Source organism: Ranitomeya imitator, chromosome 4 (genome assembly GCF_032444005.1).
Source record: "Ranitomeya imitator isolate aRanImi1 chromosome 4, aRanImi1.pri, whole genome shotgun sequence".
Taxonomy (NCBI): domain Eukaryota; kingdom Metazoa; phylum Chordata; class Amphibia; order Anura; family Dendrobatidae; genus Ranitomeya; species Ranitomeya imitator.
In genome coordinates this window covers 403659281-403682547 of record NC_091285.1, presented here as the reverse complement: position 1 = coordinate 403682547, position 23267 = coordinate 403659281, and the positions used below count along the sequence as shown (strand labels likewise).

The following is a 23267-nucleotide window of genomic DNA, read 5'->3' as shown; positions in this document are numbered from 1 at the left end:
CTCTATGTTGATGCCTTTGCCCAAAAAGCTTTACTTTTGTCTCATCTGACCAGAGAACATTCTTCCAAAACGTTTTAGGCTTTTTTAGGTAAGTTTTGGCAAACTCCAGCCTGGCTTTTTTATGTCTCGAGGTAAGAAGTGGGGTCTTCCTGGTTCTCCTACCATACAGTCCCTTTTCATTCAGACGCCGATGGATAGTATAGGTTGACACTGTTGTACCCTCAGACTGCAGGGCAGCTTGAACTTGTTTGGATGTTAGTCGAGGTTCTTTATCCAACATCCGCACAATCTTGCGTTGAAATCTCTTGTCAATTTTTCTTTTCTGTCCACATCTAGGGAGTTTAGCCACAGTGCCATGGGCTTTAAACTTCTTGATGACACTGCGCACGGTAGACACAGGAACATTCAGGTCTTTGGAGATGGACTTGTAGCCTTGAGATTGCTCATGCTTCTTCACAATTTGGTTTCTCAAGTCCTCAGACAGTTCTTTGGTCTTCTTCCTTTTCTCCATGCTCAATGTGGTACACATAAGGACATAGGACATAGGTTGAGTCAACTTTAATCCATGTCAACTGGCTGCAAGTGTGATTTAGTTATTGCCAACACCTGTTAGGTGCCACAGGTAAGTTACAGGTGCTGTTAATTACACAAATTAGAGAAGCATCACATGATTTTTTGAACAGTGCCAATAATTTTGTCCACCCCCTTTTTATGTTTGGTGTGGAATTATATCCAATTTGGCTTTAGGACAATTATTTTTGTGTTTTTTCATTGAAGGCAAATTAAATGAAGATAATAATACCAAATAATTTGTGTTTGCAATCATTTTCAGGAAGAAAATGAGTATTATCTGACAGAATTGCAAGGGTGTCAATACTTTTGGCCATGACTGTAATACCCAAAGGAATACAATGCTATAACCGAAGGATAAGCCCCTTAAATTTCTTTAAGATGCTATAATAAAGTTGAGCTTTCAATTAATGGGTTCAATTTCACTCACTCGTGGGTTCTTTATATGCTTTGTAGCTTATGCAGTCCTCAGTTTATTGAGCATATTGTATACTGTTCACTATACTGCACAGTTAGCTTTATTTATGCTCTTTGGCAATATTATTAAAGCGATTGTATGGTTTATCATTTCATGTGGCTATATGTTTCTAGACAGAGGCGTAACTAGAGTCTGAAGGGCTCGGTGCAAAATTTGGACCTGGGCCCACATGCATGTTGGTTATATATATGTGCACTTGTAGCGTTCTAGAACCTATAAAGACATACATGTTATCCCCATGTAATAATGTCCCACATCCTGGCTCCTTCTTGTAATAATATTCCTTATCTTTTACCCAATTCAGTAATAATGCCCCCCATCCGGGGCCCCATGCTATAACATTTTTCCCTATCCTGGGTACTGTCCTCTTGTCCAGCAGCATCTATTGCAGTGCAGGGAGCTGGTGGGTCTCTGCGTCACAATACATTTCATCTGAAGGTGCCTCCAAAGATGCACATCCAGGTGAAATTGGCGTCTGTGGGCCCTCCTCCGGCCTGGGAGCCCTCTGCAGCCATGATCGATATGCCCCTGGTACTAGACCTATAAAATCACAATTACAGTTGCTATTCCAACACTACCTCTCTGCTGTTGCTCCAGTCAGCAGTAATGTCAATTTACAATGTACATCATTGCTGCAGCCAATCACTCTGCTCAATAGCTCATGTCATCAGCGCTGTGTCCAGTGACTGGCTGCAGCAGTTGCTGATGTGCACTGTAGACTTGACATCACATCACTGTAGCTTACGAGCAAAGACTATAGCAAAGGTGGAGAGGCAGCGCTATATTCGGGGAGGATGAGTAACAACGGTAATTGCCAGTTTATAGTTTTGCAACTGTATGTCTCTATAACATTTTTAACCGGACAACCCATTTAACACTTGTTTCATGTCACCCTTTAACAATGCCTATCATACCTTATAATAATAGCTCAAGATATTCGCACTGTTTTAATACTATCATCATTGCTTTCGTTATTTTAGTTCTCATTAACAATTCTTAAATATTATTATTATTATTTATTGTTATAGCGCCATTTATTCCATGGCGCTTTATAAGACTTACTTTAGGTTAAATATTTGAAAGTTTGTGTTTTATTCCTGTAAATATATAATCTGTGTGGAAAAACAATTGTAGAATTTTATGAGCTGATACAAATGGGAATATAAAAAGTAAAAGCCACTGTTAGATTACAAGTTAATGAAATATGAACATTGTGCGGAAAGTCATAGGGGTTTATGGTTTGAAAAATTAAGTACAAATTACATAGTTTTCATAGCGCAGCTTCTGGGCAGAACAGAATTGCCAGACAAGGCAGAAGATTATCAATGTTTACCAATGTTTTGTTAAGTACATGATTAGTTTGTAAAGTTTATTGGAGTACTAATCATCATTTAGTGGATTTTATGAGCAATGTCCTTAAAGGGGCTTTCCGTTAAAGGCACATGCACACAAAATAAGATCAAGCTGTAATAACTTGTTAACTTTATTTACTTTTTTGTATCTCCCCTTCAGCCAATGCAGCCAACCTTGTGGCATGTTATTGTTTACATCCTGATCTTCCAGCCAGTTGTCCCACACTTCATTTTCCCTAAAGACTAAGTTGTATCTGCCCCATACATTCTCAATGCCTGCCCAATAGTAACAATCCTCCCACTTTGCCTAGTATGTGCAGTCAATGAAGTCTCTGACATTGGGTCCACTCAGGCTGAAGGGGAACAGTACCAATAGAAGCAGAGAATTGGTTTATTGTAAAGAAATCTAGCACTCTGAAATGCCCAGCACCATCCCCTCTGGCCAAAGTCACTAGTTGCGTAACTATTGATGACTGTGTAGACTACAATGCATCTGTTGCTTCACCGCTTCCTTTCTCCCTGTACACATCTCTATTGATCAAAACTTGCAAAGTACTGACTACTTGGAATTAAGACTTATACACGCTATAAAATTGTCTTAAATTATAATTTGTGGACATCGTTTTATTAGAGTCATTATTTAATCCTCCCTCTTCCCTCTGGATACGAGTCATGGACTGGACTAATTCATTGCCAATTATTCCAATAGTGTGCTGGTATAACACCCACAAAGGCATGATTGACATCCCAAAGTGTACAAGGAGGAGGAAAATCTCCTGTTTTCCTCCTACCATTTCTCCCTGCATAAGCTGGGATGTGAATTACACTGCTGTGGGCGTGATATAAGTGCGCTATTTCAATAATTGACAGTGATCTCAGACCAGTCCAGTAGATGCACACAATGAAAGAATGGAGGTTTACACATACAGCTGGAGTATAGGTATAATACAGAGATCATTAAAATGGTACTTGGCGGTTAATAATGATCTCCAAATCTATTCATTTTATTTGATTATTTCAGTGAATAACAAATTAAAAAGAATTGTTTACAACATTTCAACTACAGATGAGTATTAGCAATAAAATCTTAAAGTGCTTTTATACATTTCTCAACACTGAAATGCAGAAATACACACACTTACATGCCTTGACATGCTAACAGTAAGGTTAATGGTTGTCTGAGGATTGTTTTTCCATAACGAATGCACTTGGGCAGCAAGATCTACTGCTGGCAGCTGCTTTTGCATTTGCTGACTAATAACACCACAGACGTGCTCGATAAAAAACAAGTACAGAGACACTGCAGGCCATAGTAGCAAGTTTAGGCCCTATCTGCTACTCAAAGTAGTGTGAGTAACATGCGGCCTGTCGATGTTTTGTTGAAAACTGGCTCCTGGAACACTTTTAATGTTCACTATGTGCCATTCGTGGAATCTAACGAGACGTCATGAACAACATGAAGGATAAGTCACGTCGTCTCTAGTCCTGTGGTTATCATGTGAGATAATGGATAGAACCTAGACCCTTCTAGTCTTCATTCCAGGTATCCTAACAGCTCAACTTTAGGCTGTGTGCACACGATGTGTTTTTTTCGCGGTTTTTTTGTGGTTTTTCCCAATAAAAACGCTATAAAACCGCAAAAAAAAGCATACAATAAGCATCCCATCATTTAGAATGAATTCCGCATGTTTTGTGCACATGATGCGTTTTTTTCCGCAAAAAAAACGCATCGCGGAAAAAAATGCAGCATGTTCATTAATTTTGCGTTTTTTTGCGGATTTCCCACTACAAAATGCATTGGGAAGTGTCCGGAAAAAAAACGCGTCAAAACCGCGTCAAAACCGCGTCAAAACCGCGTCAAAAACACGTCAAAACCACGGCAAAAACGCATGCGGTTTTCTTGCGGATTTCTTGCAGAAAATGTCCGTTTTTTCTCAGGAATTTTCTGCGAGAAATCCTGAACGTGTGCACATAGCCTTACAGTCATTGAACCTGTGGTAGTGTGACACCCTCGCTGCAGTTTTTCCAGAAATGTCTCTCATTGAGCACGACTAAGACATCATTTGACAGCAATTGAAAAAGGAGCTGCCAGCAGCAGATCTTGATGCCCAAGTGTATTTAGTGTGGCAGAACATTTATCAGTCATCCATTAATAACCACATTGATGGTATGGCGAGGTATAAAAATGTGTGTATAATTGCGTATGGAGCTCCTGCTTGATTCTGAATAAATCAAGATGATTTGAAAACTGTATTTACATTTTTTCACCATTTGTATATCATTAAAATGTTTATTGATCCTGTGATTTTTACAATTCCATGACTTTTCCTTTTTGTTTTTGTAATTTCAATGTTGAGGAGTGTATGAAGAATGACCTATTTGATAACTTTACTTAACAGAGAGCCACTTTGCTCCTTTCCTTCAAAATAGTAAAGATCATTAACAAGTTATCTGATTAACGTTACAGAAACGATCACTAAGTCCATTTTAGAGAATTAAAGACAACAAGTAAAGGATAGGATTTATAAGTTTCATTACTATGTTATTTAGAAAGACATATTTCAGTATAAAATTGGTTAAATTATCTTTGTGTTAACTTTAAAATTTATTTAAAGTATACTAATCATAAAATCTCTTGGTGACCTTTATTTAATTTTCTGTTCTGATTTCAAATGCCAGCTGAAGGCTATTCTCCACTCTGTAATCTTGACTACTTTTTAGAATACATTGCAATTCAATAAGAATAAAGCATATTATGAGATGCCATATGAATTGTAGATGATCATAGTACTATAGAGTAGTGCTTGAAAGTTTGCGAACTCTTTAAAATGTTCCATATTTCTTCACAAATTTGATCAAAAACAAAAAAATATTAGACTTTGTCATTATCTTAATGAGGAAAATGATAAAATATCACTTGTCTGTGAGGGGCATAGGTATCTGACTCTTTAGAATCATTAGATAATTTAAAGGTGGAATTAGGCCGCCGTCACACATGCGAGTTTTACGGACGTAAGAGCGCAGAATCTACGTCCGTAAAACTCGCAAAAAATACGGCACAATTATTCTCTATGCCCCTGCTCCTATTTGCCGTATTTTACTGATCAGTATTATACGGCTTTCTATGGCCGTACAAAATCGCAGCATGCTGCGTTTGTCACCGTACTGCGCAAGAAATACGCCAATGAAAGTCTATGGAAGCGTGAAAAATACGGATTACACACGGACAAGCAGTGTGACTTGCGAGAAATACGCAGCGCTGTTAGAGAGAAAAGCCGGTAATTCAGTGCGGTGTACAGTAAAATCACACTGACAGCTTACAGTAGAATAGGTAGAATAAATGTGTACACATAGAATAGGTATATATATATATATATGTCAGTGAGACACATATATGTATATATATTAATATTTATTCCAGCGCTAGACAGCTTGAAAGCCGGTAATTCAATTACCGGCTTTTTCCTTCTCCTTCCTAAAACCCGACATGATTTGAGACATGGTTTACATACAGTAAACCATGTCTTCTCTCCATTTTTTTTGCAGATTCCACACTACTAATGTCAGTAGTGTGTATCTGCAAAATTTGGCCGTTCTAGCTCTTAAAATAAAATGAAAGCTCCCTGGCTTTCTAGGTAATTTCCCACGATCTATGAACAGCCAGCAGAGGGCGCCTCACCGCAAATGAAGCTAAATATAGATCATTGATCTATTTTTAGCCTCATTCCCTGGGGTTTTGCAGCGAGGAGCAGCCTGCATTAGCACAGCTCCTTGCTGCAAAATGTTTTAACCCCTTCAGAAGGATTTACATCGTTGGACGTTACAGATCTGCGGAGGGTAAGTATATTGTTGGTTTATTATGTTTTTTTTACTCACAGAACGAGGGTCTTCAGTGACTGGATTGGGCGTTGAATAAAATACTGCAACAACCATTGTTTTTATTTCATTAAAATAATTTTAAAAAATGTGTTTGTGTTTTATTTAACCCTTTACTAGTATTGGATTAATAATGGATAGGTGTCATAATTGACGCCTCTCCATTATTAATTAGGCTTAATGTCACCTTACAATAGCAAGGTGGCATTAACCCTTCATTACCCCATATCCCACCGCTACACGGGAATGGGAAGAGAGTGGCCAAGTGCCAGAATAGGCGCATCTTCCAGATGTGCCTTTTCTGGGGTGGCTGGGGGCAGATATTTTTAGCCGGGGGGGGCCAATAACCATGGACCCTCTCCAGGCTATTAATATCTGCCCTCAGTCACTGGCTTTACTACTCTGGCGGAGAAAATTGCGCGGGAGCCTACGCCAATTTTTTCTGCCATTTAACCCTTTATTTTAAGAGCTAGAACGGCCAAATTTTGCAGATACACACTACTGACATTAGTAGTGTGGAATCTGCAAAAAAAATGGAGAGAAGACATGGTTTACTGTATGTAAACCATGTCTCAAATCATGTCGGGTTTTAGGAAGGAGAAGGAAAAAGCCGGTAATTGAATTACCGGCTTTCAAGCTGTCTAGCGCTGGAATAAATATTAATATATATACATATATGTGTCTCACTGACATATATATATATATACCTATTCTATGTGTACACATTTATTCTACCTATTCTACTGTAAGCTGTCAGTGTGATTTTACTGTACACCGCACTGAATTACCGGCTTTTCTCTCTAATATATGTGTCTACTGACACATATATATATATATATATATATACATATATATATATATATATATATATATATATATATATATATATATAGACAGTATATATATATTTTCTTTTCTTTTTGGGACACATGGATCACTTCTATAGCGGTATGTTGGTTTTGCTAGCCTGCGAGAAAACCACGCAGTACGGATGCCATACGGATTACATACGGAGGATGCCATGCGCAAAAAACGCTGACACACCCTGCCTACGGAGGAGCTACGGACCACTTTTTTCGGGACTTTTCAGCGTATTACGGCCGTAATATACGGACCGTATTGTTTTACGCTGTGTGTGACGCCGGCCTTAGAGTGTCTTCAATCAATGGGATACCAACCAGGTATGTTTGGGCAACCTATTCTACTTAAAGACGTTTCTGATATCACGAACAGAGGAGATTTTTCAGGAGCTCAGAAGAAGAGTTGCTGATGCCAATTGTATACAAATGGAAAAAATCAAGACCATTATTACCCTAACCAGGAATACTTCACCAATAAAAATTACTAAAAGAGCAAGGTATTTAAAAGTCTGCAAGGTCACAAAGAAACCCAAGGTAACTTCTAAGCAACTAAAGGATTTTCACTTTCGCTAAAACTCTGTGGAGTTAATGACATTATATAAGTGAGTAAAATAAAAAAAACAGAGTTGAATCCATTTTGTAGGGAACTATGGGTTAAATTTCCTCCAAGCCAATGTGCTTTGTCAATTACTTGAAACATTTAGATGCAGTTATTGCTGCACAACGGGGTCACACCAGTTACTGAAATAAAAATTTTACATGCGGTAATGATAAAGTCTAATATTTTTGCTCATTTGTTTTAATCTGGTTCTCTTTATCTAGTTTTCGGACTTGTCTGAAAATATGAAGGGTTTTAGGTCAAACTGAAGCACAAATGTGGAAAATTCTGACTGGATCACACATTTTCAAGCACCACGCTAACTAGTACGAGAGTCAATATTAACCCCTTCATGACCGTGGGATTTTTTGTTTTTCCGTGTTCGTTTTTCGCTTCCCTCCTTCCCAGAGCCATAACTTTTTTATTTTTCCGTCAATTTGGCCATGTGAGGGCTTATTTTTAGCGGGACGAGTTGTACTTTTGAATGACATCATTGGTTTTACCATGTCGTGTACTAGAAAATGGGAAAAAAATTCCAAGTGCGGTGAACTTGCAAAAAAAGGTTCACTAAATGCTAAAACTGACCTGCCATTATGATTCTCCAGGTCAGTACGAGTTCATAGACACCAAACATGACTAGGTTATTTTTTACCTAAGTGGTGAAAAAAAATTCCAAACTTTGCTAAAAAAAAAAAAAAATTGCGCCATTTTCCGATACCCGTAGCGTCTCCATTTTTCATGATCTGGGGTCGGTTGAGGGCTTATTTTTTGCGTGCCGAGATGGCGTTTTTAATGATAGCATTTTGGTGCAGATACGTTCTTTTGATCGCCCGTTATTGCATTTAAATGCAATGTCGCGGCGACCAAAAAAACGTAATTCTGGCGTTTCTAATTTTTTTCCCGCTACATTGTTTAGCGATCAGGTTAATGCTTTTTTTTAGTTGATAGATTGGGCGATTCTGAGCGCGGCGATACCAAATATGCGTAGATTTTATATTTTTTTAATGATTTATTTTGATTGGGGCGAAAGGGGGGTGATTTAAACTTTTATATTTTTTTTATTTTTTTAACATTTTTTTCAACTTTTTTTTTACTTTTGCCATGCTTCAATAGCTTCCATGGGAGGCTAGAAGCAGGCACAGCACGATCGGCTCTGCTACATAGCAGCGATCTGCTGTTCGCTGCTATGTAGCAGAATTGCAGGTGTGCTGTGAGCGCCGACCACAGGGTGGCGCTCACAGCCACCGGCGTTCAGTAACCATAGAGGTCTCTAGGACCTCTATGGTTACAATGGAGACGCATCGCTGACCCCCGATCATGTGACGGGGTCGGCGATGACGTCATTTCCGGCCACCCGGCCGGAAGCGGTAGTTAAATGCCGCTGTCTGCGTTTGACAGCGGCATTTAACTAGTTAATAGGTGCAAGCAGATCGCGATTCTGCCCGCGCCTATTACGGGCACATGTCAGCTGTTCAAAACAGCTGACATGTCCCGGCTTTGGTGCGGGCTCACCGCGGAGCCCTGCATCAAAGCAGGGGAGCCGACATCGGACGGTATAGTACGTCCGATGACGGTAAGGGGTTAATTTAGTTTACTTTTTCTAGTAGTCCTAAAACACAGAACTTAGGTAATTCTTTTTGTAATTTCATCATTTTAAATTGTGTTCACTATGCATTTTTAAATATTATAGTTTATTTGTAAAAATCTGTCTGGGTGTTTAAGCTGAACAAGGAACAATGAACCATTTATAGCAGCTGTGATCCATGTATTAGTGGGTCCCTAGGTCAGGCATCCCTACCAATGATATTTTCCAAAACAAAGTTAAAGCGGTTGTCCACTACAATGTGTAGTGGCCAGATCGATAAAAACCTTGAAAGTAAGGCTCCACCCACAGCTCAGTCACTCAGGGAGACTGGGTCCCACTTTGGTGATACCGGGTCAGCTTCCAGTTGTAGAAGTTGACATGACATCACCGTCATAGGCAGCTGCAGTCGGGGGTTACGTTATAGGGATGAGCAGACCGTAATAGTGATGCTCACAGGCACATTTGGAAATGCAAGGTATTTGAAGAAAGCCTTATTTCCAAGATTTAAATCGATCTGCCCACAACACATTATACTGGACAACCTATTTAATGTAAGATAACATATAAAGATGTTCTAAAATATAAGTCCCCTGGCTAGAATGAATGTATGTCAGTTTTAACAGTATTATTTTTCATGATATAGACAGGTTTATGATATAGACAAGACAGGTCAAAACCAGAGAAGTCAGAAAACAAGTCAGAATCATATGAACTGCATTGTTGCCCCGCATCTCCCAGAACGAAGGTTAGGTACTGTATGATGACAGAAGCAGAAGCAGAGGGAGTGAACATAGATATGGACGTAACTCTTATAAAACTAGTCATATGCATAATTTTTGGTGCCTTTATAGTCAAAATCAGATCTCCTAACACTGAGTGGCTAAGGAGGTACTCTTTCATTTTCAGAGAATATCCTTTATTAATTCCAACACATAATCATCTTCAGGATATCACATGACTTAAAAACCTACTGATTGTACAATAAAAAAATAAATAGAGAACACAGGGTGGAGTTTAAAATGATTAAAGTGGTTCTCCGCTTTATCTTTCTTCCATCAATTGTGTTTGTGGAACATAATACGAATATATAAGTATTAAAGGTTCTGCTTCTGTACATGTGACTAGACTTTTCCATCAGCCTCTTCCTGTTTAAATTCACTGTACATACTGTAAGAAACCTGCTTTTTAATTGGAGGAGACTCATGGACAGCCTGGTCCCATTTTGAGACAGGAGACCTGTGCAGTCTGTGAAGGAGGAGCACCTGGGAAACATATTGGCATGCCCCAAAACAATATTTACTAAGATATACTATTTCAGATTCACAAAACATATTTAAAGGGGGTATCTGGGACTTTACAAAAAAAAACATGTATCTAAGCACTAACAGGCAGGTAACTACAATTTGCCTGACTGTTGTGCATGGCGCAGTTCTTCCCCGACACAGAGCTGTCACTGACCACTCGTGCCAGGGATTCAGCTGCCTCTGCTGATGCGACAGGGCAGGACTTCTGCGGTAATTTTCATTGACAGCCGGCACCCCAATTAGGCAGCAGGGATCCGGCTGTCAATCAGTATGACCTTGTAAGTCATGTCCCCTTGACAGAGCAAACAGGAAAAGATGCCTCTGCTCTGTAGACATGACGTCAGCAGACGCTGCGGAATTCCCGGCAGGAGCAGTATGTGACCATTCTGTGTCGGGGAAGAACGACGCTGGTCACAACAGGCAGGTAAGTTGTAGTCACCTGCCTGTTAGTGCTTAGAAACCTTTTTTGTTTTTTTTGTAAAGTCCCGGATATCCTCTTTAAAGAACAATTGAGCAATGTAGGTACTGTTCTGCCAAAAGAGGTAGCTAAGATATGTAATGGCAGTGAAGTAGGGCTTGGAATGAAATATCATAGACCTATAAAAGGAAACAGATACATTACAGATTTCCTGCTATATTTGAAAATATGTCATAAGCCAACAGGCCTTCGAGTTAATGAAACATAATTCTTTACACACAGTGTATAGCACAGTTTGTTACACTCGTATGTTAGTGGAAAGAAACTACCCTCAGGAATAATAATCTCACCCTTAATCTTCTGCTAGTACATATATAGGTCCTTAGGTAGATTCAGAGTTTGGATGGCACCCAAGTCAGACCTGTGTGTTATTCTCTCTGTACTGCTTTCCCTCCTGGAGGTTCTGCCTGAACATCTTGAACAGCTGTACCTCCTGAAAAGTGCCTTTTGTTACATGAATAATTTGCTAATATAAAGAGGCAGCTGGCGGCAGATTCCCTGTGTAAGCCTCAGTGAGCATTAAAGACAAGAAATCAAACTGTGAGCAGGTTACGTATGGCTCCCTTCGAACCGACAAAACTACACAGTAAATGCTCACATTCTTTAATCTCTCAGTCTTCCTACAAAGATGGCATTGGAATGTGATGGAAAAGAGATTCTTCAAGACTGCTTTTTGCTGTCTGGTCTAAAATTTTTATTAAAATCATTTGTATTCAACCCATTTATAAATATTCCATATCACTTCCGTGTTGTTTTATATTGTACAGGTAATGGGAATGTCATTGTTTAGGTGATTTCATTATGGCCTTACATCCAAAATGCAACATTGAGATGTGATATGTTAAATAATGTCAAGGGTAAGACTAACATATACTAATACCTAAAACTAATAATCTTTATTGAATAATATTAAAAAGACAAAAAATGCACCAATACCAGGGCCTACAAACAAATTAATTAGATGCTCTTTGGTAAACTATATACCCCTATTTGGCCCTATTGGACCCTTAAAAATCCTTCCTAACAGCGGAGGTTGGCACCCTATCTTGAACGCAAAAATGGCGCCCCCGCTCACTGACGGCTGACCCTAGATCCAGCCTAGTAATCCCCATATAGGTATGGAGTGCAGCCAGTCCTTAACACATAATATCAAAATACAGGAAATTAGTGCCGTAGTGATTATAGAGAAAAGGGGTATAAAGCATGAACCCGATGGGGTGATATCTTTAATAAATGTCAACCTGCTCCTAATCAGGAGCTCCAAACAGCAACAATCAACAAAACCAAGACTCTAAAAACACACAAAAATGTTTTTTTATTTTGTGTAAACCAGATTCATTAACATGATTATAAGGGATGCAGGGCAAAAAATGATAAAGGCCAAAACTAACTTGCCCTCCACTAACCCTATATATAAATATATACTGTCCCTACCTTGCTGCAGAGGTTGGCACCCTATACTTGATACGCAAAATGGCGCCCCCGCTCTTGTCGACTCACCCTCACTTCCCCTTGAAACTCACCCTCCTTACTCTTAACAATAGAAATAGGAGGGAGGAGGGAACACCGAATGTGAAAGGGATATTTTGTCAAGGTGATGGGGACAGAAAAAGCAGATAAGAATACCACAATCAAATGATAATGTGCTCAGGGATTATAACTCTATTGGTATCCATTAGGGACCAAAACAATAACCACAGCCAGTAGATCACTCAGACTATTAAATTCACTGTAGTCTCAAAAATAAGATAACACCATTAGAAAGAGCACACTGGTCTGTTCTTAGTGAATGCACCCACGACAACACCTTAGACTCCCACTTATTTATATCCTTAGAGTCAGATAGTTGTAGGCGTACATTTTAATGATCCCCTTTTGACATGCTTTAAACATCCATATTATTGCACAGATTCTTATAATTGCACTAGTCCCTTATTGCACTATACCCAAAATAACAGATAATGAGTAGTGGAATCTTATCTGAAATCTGGATGACAGGAAAATGTCTCTATAGAAGAATGCCTCAACGCTTTTCCCTTCCATAATATAAGTTCATGAGGAGGCAAATGGATCAGCCGATGCCCAAAGATAAAAGACAAGTGGCAGTCAAGACGTCCTGGTTAAAAATGTAGGGTGTACCAGGAAAGTGCAGGGGTTTAAATAGCCCGCATGATCAGGCCAAAGGACTACAGGTAAACACATGAGAATGTCCTCTGCTTTACCATATCTGGTATATGTGTCCTTTGATTGAAACTGCGCATGCTTCGTCACCACACAGGCACTAGAGGTACACTTTGTTCTCCCCAACCAGCATCTGTGTCTCTAATTAGCGGCCGTGCATGCGCGATACCCATATTCAGAACAGCGCAAGCCCAGCCACCACAGTCACTAGAGCTACAAATCATTTCCTCCTAGCAGGGCCTGTGTCCAATGACCGCACGTGCACAGCTCACCATGCTGCGTTCCATTCCGCGCACGTGCAATCATACACCCAGGTAATAATATGCGGGTGGGTTGCATTTCTTTCGGTACACGCCCACTGCATCTTAAACATATAAGTGCTACCAATATCTTGCGTATGGGCATGTAAAGATACCTTGTTCTACATAACGCCGACACAGTATCAAAAAGAATGCTATAACCCAGAAGCGCTATATTTTATCTCACGTGGGCGTCTTACCTCACATTAAGGCAACACAAATACCAAGATATTCAATCTCATCCTTTCACTGAAATTACTAATACTGGAACCATATATCATATTGGTTAAGAGATATAGTATATGAGATTAGATATTCGCTTAGAAGATTTTTTCAAAATTTTATAAATACTTTTTAGTTCAAATAACCATTCAATAATATATGGTATCTTATTAGAAAAAAGGTCACTCTCTGTAACCCCAACACCATTTGTAAGCATTTGTCAGATGTAAAATTAATAACAGAATAAAGACCATATTTTGGTCAATTTAAAGATATTCATCACACACTGTCTCATAAGTGTATGTCATACAGCCGCATTCCCATAAATAATTGGGCAGAGTATTCACCAAATATAGCAGTGAAAAAACAACTAAAGGTAGTTTCAGATAAAGCAGCCATAAGTGAGTTGTTCATTTAACCCCTTAGGGGTTACTGACTCCATTCTAAAGATCCACTGCGATTCTTTTTGTAATAATAGCTTGTCCCAGTCACCTTGTCTCCCATTCTGTCTGACCACTTCTAGTACACAGAACCTTAGGGTATATCCATTACCTTGGTGACATTCCCAGATATGCCTCGCCACAGAGGTGTCCTTTTTATTCCTCACATCACCCAGGTGCTCGCTCACCCTCTTTCTAAATTCCCTCCTTGTTTTCCCTATGTAATTCATGGGGCACGAACATATCGCCATATATTACCCCAGTTGTTTTACAATTAGCGTGGTCTCTAATGAAGAACCTCCGATCTATTGAGGCGCTCTGAAAGCTCTTACAAGGTGAAACCACCCTACAGAATGAGCAATTCCGCAATTCCCACATTTGAAAGTACCGCAGACTTTTCTATCGAGCCATGTACCTTAAGCTTTTGGTCTCATGTAGTTACTATGCACCAACCGATCCTTAAGGGACCTACCCCTGCGAAAAGTAAAACAGTCAGTTTTTATAGTTGATGTGCTGGAAGCAAAAAAATGGCCAAGCACAAGCGCATGTAAGTGATTTTCGCAAGGTCCAGATTGTGATAGCTAGTCAACTTAGACAGAGCATCGCCAAAATGACAGGCCTTGCCATTGTTCATGTTATTCAGTGTTAGTACTTATCAAAGTGGTCCAAAGAAGGACAACTGATTAGCTTGTGACATTGATACACATAAGGAGGTAAGGATAGTTTTCCAGTTCATTCCCAGAAAAAAGCCGTAATTGTAGAAAAAGTTACTGGTGCTGCTGAGGGTCTGAGGGTGTTTATTGTAGGCTACTAAGGATTAGGACATCACATGGAACAATGAAAAACTTGGCATGGTATGAAAAATTCTGTTGTCTTTTTTTACATCACTTATCTGGGAAGTGACAACACCAGTATGCATGATAGAAAGAGGGAGAACTGAGATTGGAAAACTTAGGTCTTGGGAATCTTCATAATCTTCCCTTGACAAGTTCCACCCTCCTAAAACTTGTTGCAGGCCAAGTTCAATTCTTCATACCAATGTTATTCCCTATTAGTAGTATCCTCTCTTAACAGGATAATATTCCCTGCCACAGCACAAACATTGTTCAGAAGAACATAAAGAGTTTGAGGTGTTGAATTGTTCTCAAATTTCTGCCAATGTCAATCATATTAAACATCTATATGATGTGTGGAAAAAAACCAAGTCCAATCCATGGCCTTCACCTAATAATTTACAGGACTGTATTCACAGCTAAAGGCTTGGTGGCAAACAGCCCAGGACATCTTCAGAAGTCCTGTGAAACATACTTTGGCTTTTCAGAGCTGTTTTCTAAGCATGAGGGAGAATAACACAATATTAGGCTTTAATGTTTTGGCTAATCAGTGTACATTATATAAGTATATTGCTTGAGCTCAAGGTTCTGGCTCGGCTAAGTGCTTCTGCCGCTTTCTTTTAGTGATTGGTTAGGGTGTCAGCACTTGGCCTTTAACTGAACTCAAGTGTTCGTAAGACACTATAACATCTCAAAAATGTCTTGAAACCTATTGTTACCTTGGTTTACTGCAAATAAATAAAAACTACTTGAGACAAACAGGGCACTAGAGATTATCTATCTGAAGTCTCCATTTAAAAGTCTTTTCTGACAGTCCAAAGCACTTGTATTGTCAGACAGTTCAAGGCAGGATTGGCACTGTGCTGAGGATAAGTTACTTGCTAAGAGTTAAACCATGCTAGCTCCCATTTTAACCTGTGACATAAATTAAAATTTTCTAAAAAATAAATTCACGTGAAGTTCTTCAGTACAGCACATTAATAACAACAACACTCTTTAACATTAAAATTATAAAATCAAGAAGTAAAAGTTGTGGAGTTATGAAAATCACATGATTGATAGACATGATAATAATATCCAAACAATAAAATAATGAAAACAAAATATTCACAAAATCTCAATTGAATGTGTATCATCAAGTAAAATAGACACATGCAGAAATATATGTACTTCCACACCTTAGCATACTATCACTGAGGTTATTTATGGCAGGCTGAAGAGTGTTCTGACATGCTGAATGCACTTGGGCACATAAATCATCAAGATCCACTGCTGGCAGTTGTCCTTGCAATTGCCAACCAATAACTTTGCAGACATGTTCAACAAGAGACAAGTCCTGAGCATTACAAGTCACAGTAGCATGATTAAGACACACAGGCTTCTCACAGTAGCAAGAGAAACATGCAGATTAGTGTTATTTTGTTGAAAATGGCCACTGGCACATCTTGGTTAAATGCCATTGCCACCAGTTCCACAACCAAATCAGTGTAATGCCAAACTGTTAATATACCTGATAGGAAGACCAGAGGGGTCTGGCTATGATACATTATGCCACTATACATCACAATTCTTGGAGTACGACTGGTATGATGTTCCCTTATGAAGGTCTCCTCTTCATGGTATTGCCCATGTGGTCTACAGAGCAATGTCCAGCTATCATTGAGTCCAAGAAAAAAGGGGCACTCAGCACCAAAGAAGAACGACTTCCATTCCTGCCTCATTGCACCATGGTAGTCATTGAGAGCTGTGGTGTGAGGGTGAGGTCTATAGAACACCTGTATCAAGACATCTGGCTTTTAGCCTACTGTTGTATAACCAGCTTCTAATTGTTTGTATGGACATATGGACACTGTTTGAACCCTTAGGCTTGGTATGTGACATCAAAATTTCATTTGAAGTACACAATGGATCAATTGCGTAGCTAGTGGTTCGGCCACTTCTCCAAAGTGTCCCATAAGTCATTTTCAACACAACACCATGCAGTTGAAAAAGGAGTTGCCAGTAGCAGATCTTGATGATTGCAGGCCCATATGCTTTCAGTGTGCCAGAGCATTCCTCACATAACCTTAATATCCTCATTGATAGTATGCCAAAGTGTATACATTTGTGTATATTTGCAAGTGGTGCTCATAATCATATTGAATACATAGAGGTATTTTTAAAATTTTGTTTCCATTTTTACGATATTTGCATATTATTAACATCCTGTCATTTTTATAATTACATGGCCTTTTCTTTTTGGTGCTGCAGTTTCAATGTTGAGGAGTGTAGCTTATTTATATCATGTTAGTACTTAATCTACTATAGATATGATCCCGGCTATAAGAAGTATCATATAAAAGAGAATTATATTTGTTTTGCTCTATGTCGTTTTTTATCTGCTTTTTGACATTTAAGAAAAAAAGTTTATGTGTCCTATGGGTTGAAATGTTCACTTTCTCCAGGGCTGATTTGGCTTCATGACTTTACAATGACTGAACGAAACAACAGAGCAGGAGATAATGGCAGCCCTCCGGCAAAAACTAGTGTGCACACACTACTTGTCATTAAGCGTACATGTGTTTCTCTTGTTCCTATGTAGGCCTATAATTGTATTAGATGTCATTTATTTTTAAAGCCTTTCACCGCAAACCCAATATTTCCCAGATTTATTTACTTGACAAGTATTTTGCCTTTGCTTGTAGGAAACTCATAGTAAAAGTAGAGCGAAAAATACATATATTGTTAAATAATTCCTCTAGAGATTAGCCTTATCTTTTATGCTTTGTGTTCAGCGTGTATTTATTCTACAGTGGAATCGACTAGAGTACATTAGAAAAAATATAAAAAGTCTCCATAGTGTTGAGTTGAAGGTAAACCTACAGCAGGTTTCTTTGCTGTAACATGTAGGTTTTCGAGCGCCAGATAAGGCTATGGTTCACTATCCAGTTAAATGTATCTATGTAATGCAAATCAGAGCTAAAGTTCTAAATATTTTTTGCTATATTATTGCCCCCTGTTTATTAGGGTGGGTGTTAAGTTTTTTATAAACCCATTTATCCAACAAATCTCAGGGCAGAAGAGGTCAGCTAATGCATGAGCATACACAAAGCAGTGTACTGAGTCACAGACTTTCTATGGGACCTCTACACCTGAGCGCTTCTGCCCTGTGGTTTTAGTGATTGTTAGGCGGGATCACACATGCAAGAAATACGTCCGAGTCTCGCATGGTAATACCCAGCATTGCCGCCGTCACTCAGGAGCGGAGTGTCGGCCGCATAGCAATACATGGAGCTGCACGCTCCGCTCCTGAGTGGTGGCGGCAATGCCGGGTATTACCATGCGAGACTCAGACGTATTTCTCGCATGTGTCATCCCGGCCTTAGGGGTCTCAAAACTTGATCCCCCTCAGAAAAACATGGATTTTAAGGGGATATGACATATTAACCCTGCTGTTGTCTTCGGTCAAAAACGACCAACCTTGAACTTCAATATTCTTTAAAATATTCAAGATGCGGCTCTGAAACCCGTGGCCGACCGACCCATACTCATTTAAGTCAATCAACCACAAGTTTCAGAACCGCATCTTGAACACCCCAAAAAATACCAAAGTTCAAAATTGGTCTCCCCAGACCGAAGACAACAGCAGGGTTAAAAGATATAGTTTAGTTAAGGTTGAGAAGATGTTCTTCTACAATAAATAATATTTAAAAAGCTCAAATTAGGGGTTGTCACAGTTATAAATGGACCCTAAATGGTATATACATTTTCATTATCATACCCTCTTTCAACTGTCACAATAATTCTGGTAGTTTTGAAATATGGCATTATATTCATTAATCTGGCAGTTCAGGATGAACGTCGCTATACAGTGGGTATGGAAAGTGTTCAGACTCTTTTAAATTTTTCACTCTTTGTTTCATTGCAGCCATTTGGTGAATTCAAAAAAGTTCATTTTTTTCTCATTAATGTACACTCTGCACCCCATTTTGACTACAAAATATAGAAATGTAGTAAATAAAAAAAGAAAAACTGACATATCACATGGTCCTAAGTATTCAGACCCTTTCCTCAGTATTGAGTAGAAGCACTCTTTTCAGCTAGTTCAGCAATGAATCTTCTTGGGAATGATGCAACAAGTTTTTCACACCTGGATTTGGGGATCTTCTTCCATTCTTCCTCTCCAGTTCCGTCAGGTTGGATGATGAACGTTGGTGAACAACCATTTTCAGGTCTCTCCAGAGATGCTCAATTGGGTTTAGGTCAGGGCTCTGGCTGGGTCAGTCAAGAATTGTCACAGAGTTGTTTTGAAGCCACTCATTTGTTATTTTAGCTGTGTGCTTAGGATCATTGTCTTGTTGGAAAGTGAACCTTCTGCCAAGTATGAGGTCCAGAGCACTCTGGAAGAGGTTTTCATCCAAGATATCTCCGTACTTGGCACATTCATGTTTCCTTCAATAACAACCAGTCATCCTGTCCCTGCAGCTGAAAAACACCCCAATAACATGATGTTGCCACCACCATGTTTCACTGTTGGGATTGTATTGGGCAGGTGATGAGCAGCGCCTGGTTTTCTCCACACATACCGCTTAGAATTATCACCAAAAAGGTCTATCTTCGTCTCATCAGACCAGAGAATCTTATTTCTCATAGTCTGGGAGTCCTCCATGTGTTTTTTAGCAAACTCTATGTGGACTTTCATATGTCTTGCACTGTGGAGAGGCTTCCATCTGACCACTCTGCCAAAAGATCTGGTGGAGGACTGCAGTGATAGTTGACTTTGTGAAACTTTCTCCCATCTCACTACTGCATCTCTGAAGTTCAGTCACAGGGATCTTGGGGTTCTTCTTTACCTCTCCTTAACAAGGCTCTTTTCCCACAATTGCTCAGTTTGACTGGACGGCCAGGTCTATGAAGACTTCTGGTGGTCCCAATCTTCTCCCATTTAAGGATTATGGAGACCACTGTCCTCTTAGGAACCTTGAGTACTGCATAAACTCTGTTGTAACCTTGGTCATATCTGTGTTTTGCCACAATTCTGTCTCTGAGCTCCTTGGTCTATTTCCTTTGACCTCATGATTCTCATTTGGTCTGACATGCCCTGTGAGCTGTGATGTCTTATATAGACAGGTGTGTGCATTTCCAAATCAAGTCCTATCAGTTTAATTAAATACAGCTGGGCTCCAATGAAGGAGTAAAACCATCTCAAGGAGGATCACAAGGAAATGGACAGCATGTGACTTAAATATGAGTGTCTGAGCAAATGGTCTGAATACTTATGACCATGTGATAATTCAGTTTTTCTTTTTAATTAAATTTGCAAAAATTTCAAAAAGTCTGTTTTTTTCAGTCAAGATGGGGTGCAGAGTGTACATTACTGTGAAAAAAATGACCTTTTTTGAATTTACCAAATGACTGCAATGAAACAAAGAGTGAAAAATTTAAAGGGGTCTGAATACTTTCTGTTCCAACTGTAGATGCCTTCAAAACTAGAGCAACATAGCAGTGCCAAATTGTTAGGGGAAACTAGTATATTGGCAAATTGTTAGGAGAAATAGGAGAGTACATTTAAATGGTTAGAATTTTGTTAACGCATGATTATCACAAGAAAGCAAAGCGAAGCATGCAAAGAAGGTTATATATTATAACAGGAGTTTTATGTTCAAATTGAGTTTCTATCATTCATACAAAGCCTTATACTTTTAGCTCTGGTGGGAGATTTTTGTTCCCAAAAGCATAGATTCATACAGCACTGTAGCATTCTTCTGAGACATGTAAGCCTTAATGAAATAATAAATATATTTCAAGGACCTCTTAACTCCAAATTTCCTTCTTTTTTCCTTAAGTACGACTATGAAGGCATGGAGATTGACAGTCTCCCAGTGGAGCTGACCGTGGTATGGAATGGGGATTTCAGCATTGACAACCCAGCTCTGAACAAAGGTAAAGTGGAACTTCAGTTTGGGCTAGAAAATAGTTTCCATAGCAACATCACTTGCCTACCGTTAAGTATCATATGCCTAACCTTTTCAGTACTCTTTTTTTATAACGCTCATTGAAAGTGAATCACTCCACAATCACACATTTCCATATCATTTATTTTCTGTGACTAGTGTTAGTAGATCCATTCACCATCAAAACACTGAATTTTCTACTGAAATATATTCAAGATTAAAAAAAAAAAGAAAAAAAAATTAAAAAAACTCAGTAAAATCTTGTGTTTATAGATAATGCAGTGCTGTTATGTTGTAAACCATATGTGTTTTCATACACATTGACCATAATTCTGCCCAGCTCTCTGTGTTGATAGCCATTGAAGCAGGTCTTTAGAATTCATTTTCTTTTCGAGAGGACAAAGCTTGAGATTTTCTATTATATCTATTATCCAGTTTGGTCTCTGCTTTCATATATCATCCTACATTATAATAAAGAGCTCGGTCAGTATCAACAATGCTATAATTTTAAATGGCGTTTGCTGCCCTCATTTTATTTTTTAAAACTAAGAAGCTGCGTAGGGTTTTTTTTTTGTTTTTTTTTAAAAAGCATTTTCTGGAATGTATTATTAGGATTTTTGTTATTAAATTTTTTTGGGGGGGAATGTGATAAAATGAAAAAAAAAATCAATATCTACTGTACCTGTTAAATCCCTTGCCACTGCTTCAGGAGTCTACAGGCAGACTTTACTTTACTGCAGCTATCACATGCCATTAGATACAGTCACATTAATACACCAGTAGTCCATGGCCATTCGATAGAAGCCTTGTAAACTGCCTCCTACCGCCTGGCATTCCAGCTTCTCTTTTAATTTGCAGTCCTGGCGCGACATCATGCATGGAACAATTACATCACACTAGGACTACAAATTAGATAAGGAGCCAGAAAAGTACTGTACCTGGTAAGCGGTTGATCATAGCGGCTATAGGCTATTGATATGGACTTTGGACCAATGTCCTACAAATCAATTCATTCATCCTTACATGTTGTGCATTCATATTACTGCTAATGTTAGTGATTGGCTGCAGGGGCTGCAGAGACCAACTGGAAGCAACAGGGCAGATCTGATGGAATGTTTTACAGATGAATGTATTGTTTGTTTTGAAATCACATTCACAGCTGTTAAAGGGGTTATCCCATACTTTAGTTACCGTATTTGTTTTGTAATGGGGTAAGAACTAACTGGCAGGCAGTTGCCAACTACCTGCCTGTTCTGCTCGGCAACAATCTCTGTCAGCTCAGAACGGTCAAGGACTGTTGTCTGTCGGTTATTCTCCTGCTTCTGTCACATTGACAGAGAAGCTTTTTCTCTTGTGCTCCGCTTTGTTGATGGGGTGTCATTACCGATGTCATACTGATTGATGGCGGCTACCCGCTTCATAACTGTAGGGAAGCCAACTATTAATCAGCATATCATAGGCATTGAAACTCGTCAACAGAGAAGCCTGAAAGACCCGCTCTGTTAACTGGAGAGTCATCTCCTGAGCCTGCAGAGATTGTGGCCTGGCAAAATAGGCAGATAGTTAGAAACTGCCTACCAGTAAGTTACGAAAAAATAACAAAAGTCCTGCATTACCCCTTTAAAAGAAAACTGAAATAGTGAATAACACCTCATGGCTGTCTCCAGCCACCTTTTAATATGGTATCAATTAATTGAAAATGAAAAATGAAACAACATTACATTATTGTAATTTTTTTCCTGTTCAGCTCATATGCAACTTTATGCTCATGTATGGTAAAAGATAATGTTGAAACCCTGTGTAGCCTGATCCTGCAGTCATATTTCTTCCATCTTTTTCCTTCTTTTGGTAACCTACTAATTATGCATTAGAATATAATAACGGCCACGCTACAATAAATATGAGTGCAGAAATAAAGTTCACAGGGCTTATTAATAGTTTATTACCATAGGAACTAATAGGTCTACAAGGAGCGGTAGTCACACTCCTGCAGATTTATCAAAACTCTCATTTTATATGTCAGTCTAAAAAAAGATACCGTAATTGAAGTGAATTATGACAAATGTATTAAGAGGTGCGCACCAACTGGTACACTGTGCTAACCCCAGAATGTGGAATCTACATTTTTTATAAACTGGTGAAGAATTGGACCAAAATTTTGGATCAGGCGATACATCTTAAGAAATGTATCTTGTCCATGGCCTCTCCTTCCCATGCCCACAATTTTCTTCATTTTTGTAAGTTTACTGTTGTAAAAT

The 23267-nt window shown here is 39.0% G+C and overlaps 1 protein-coding gene across 2 annotated transcripts in view; it reads left to right on the top strand.

Annotated features, from left to right (window-relative positions):
- The window catches only part of PLXNA4 (plexin A4), a 1110285-nt gene that overhangs the window by 894695 nt on the left and 192323 nt on the right, over positions 1-23267 (top strand). For both annotated transcript variants that reach the window (XM_069765352.1, XM_069765353.1), the window contains one exon: positions 20902-20998. In XM_069765352.1, coding sequence (XP_069621453.1) covers positions 20902-20998 — 97 coding nt within the window. The remainder of the gene's footprint in view (positions 1-20901; positions 20999-23267) is intronic.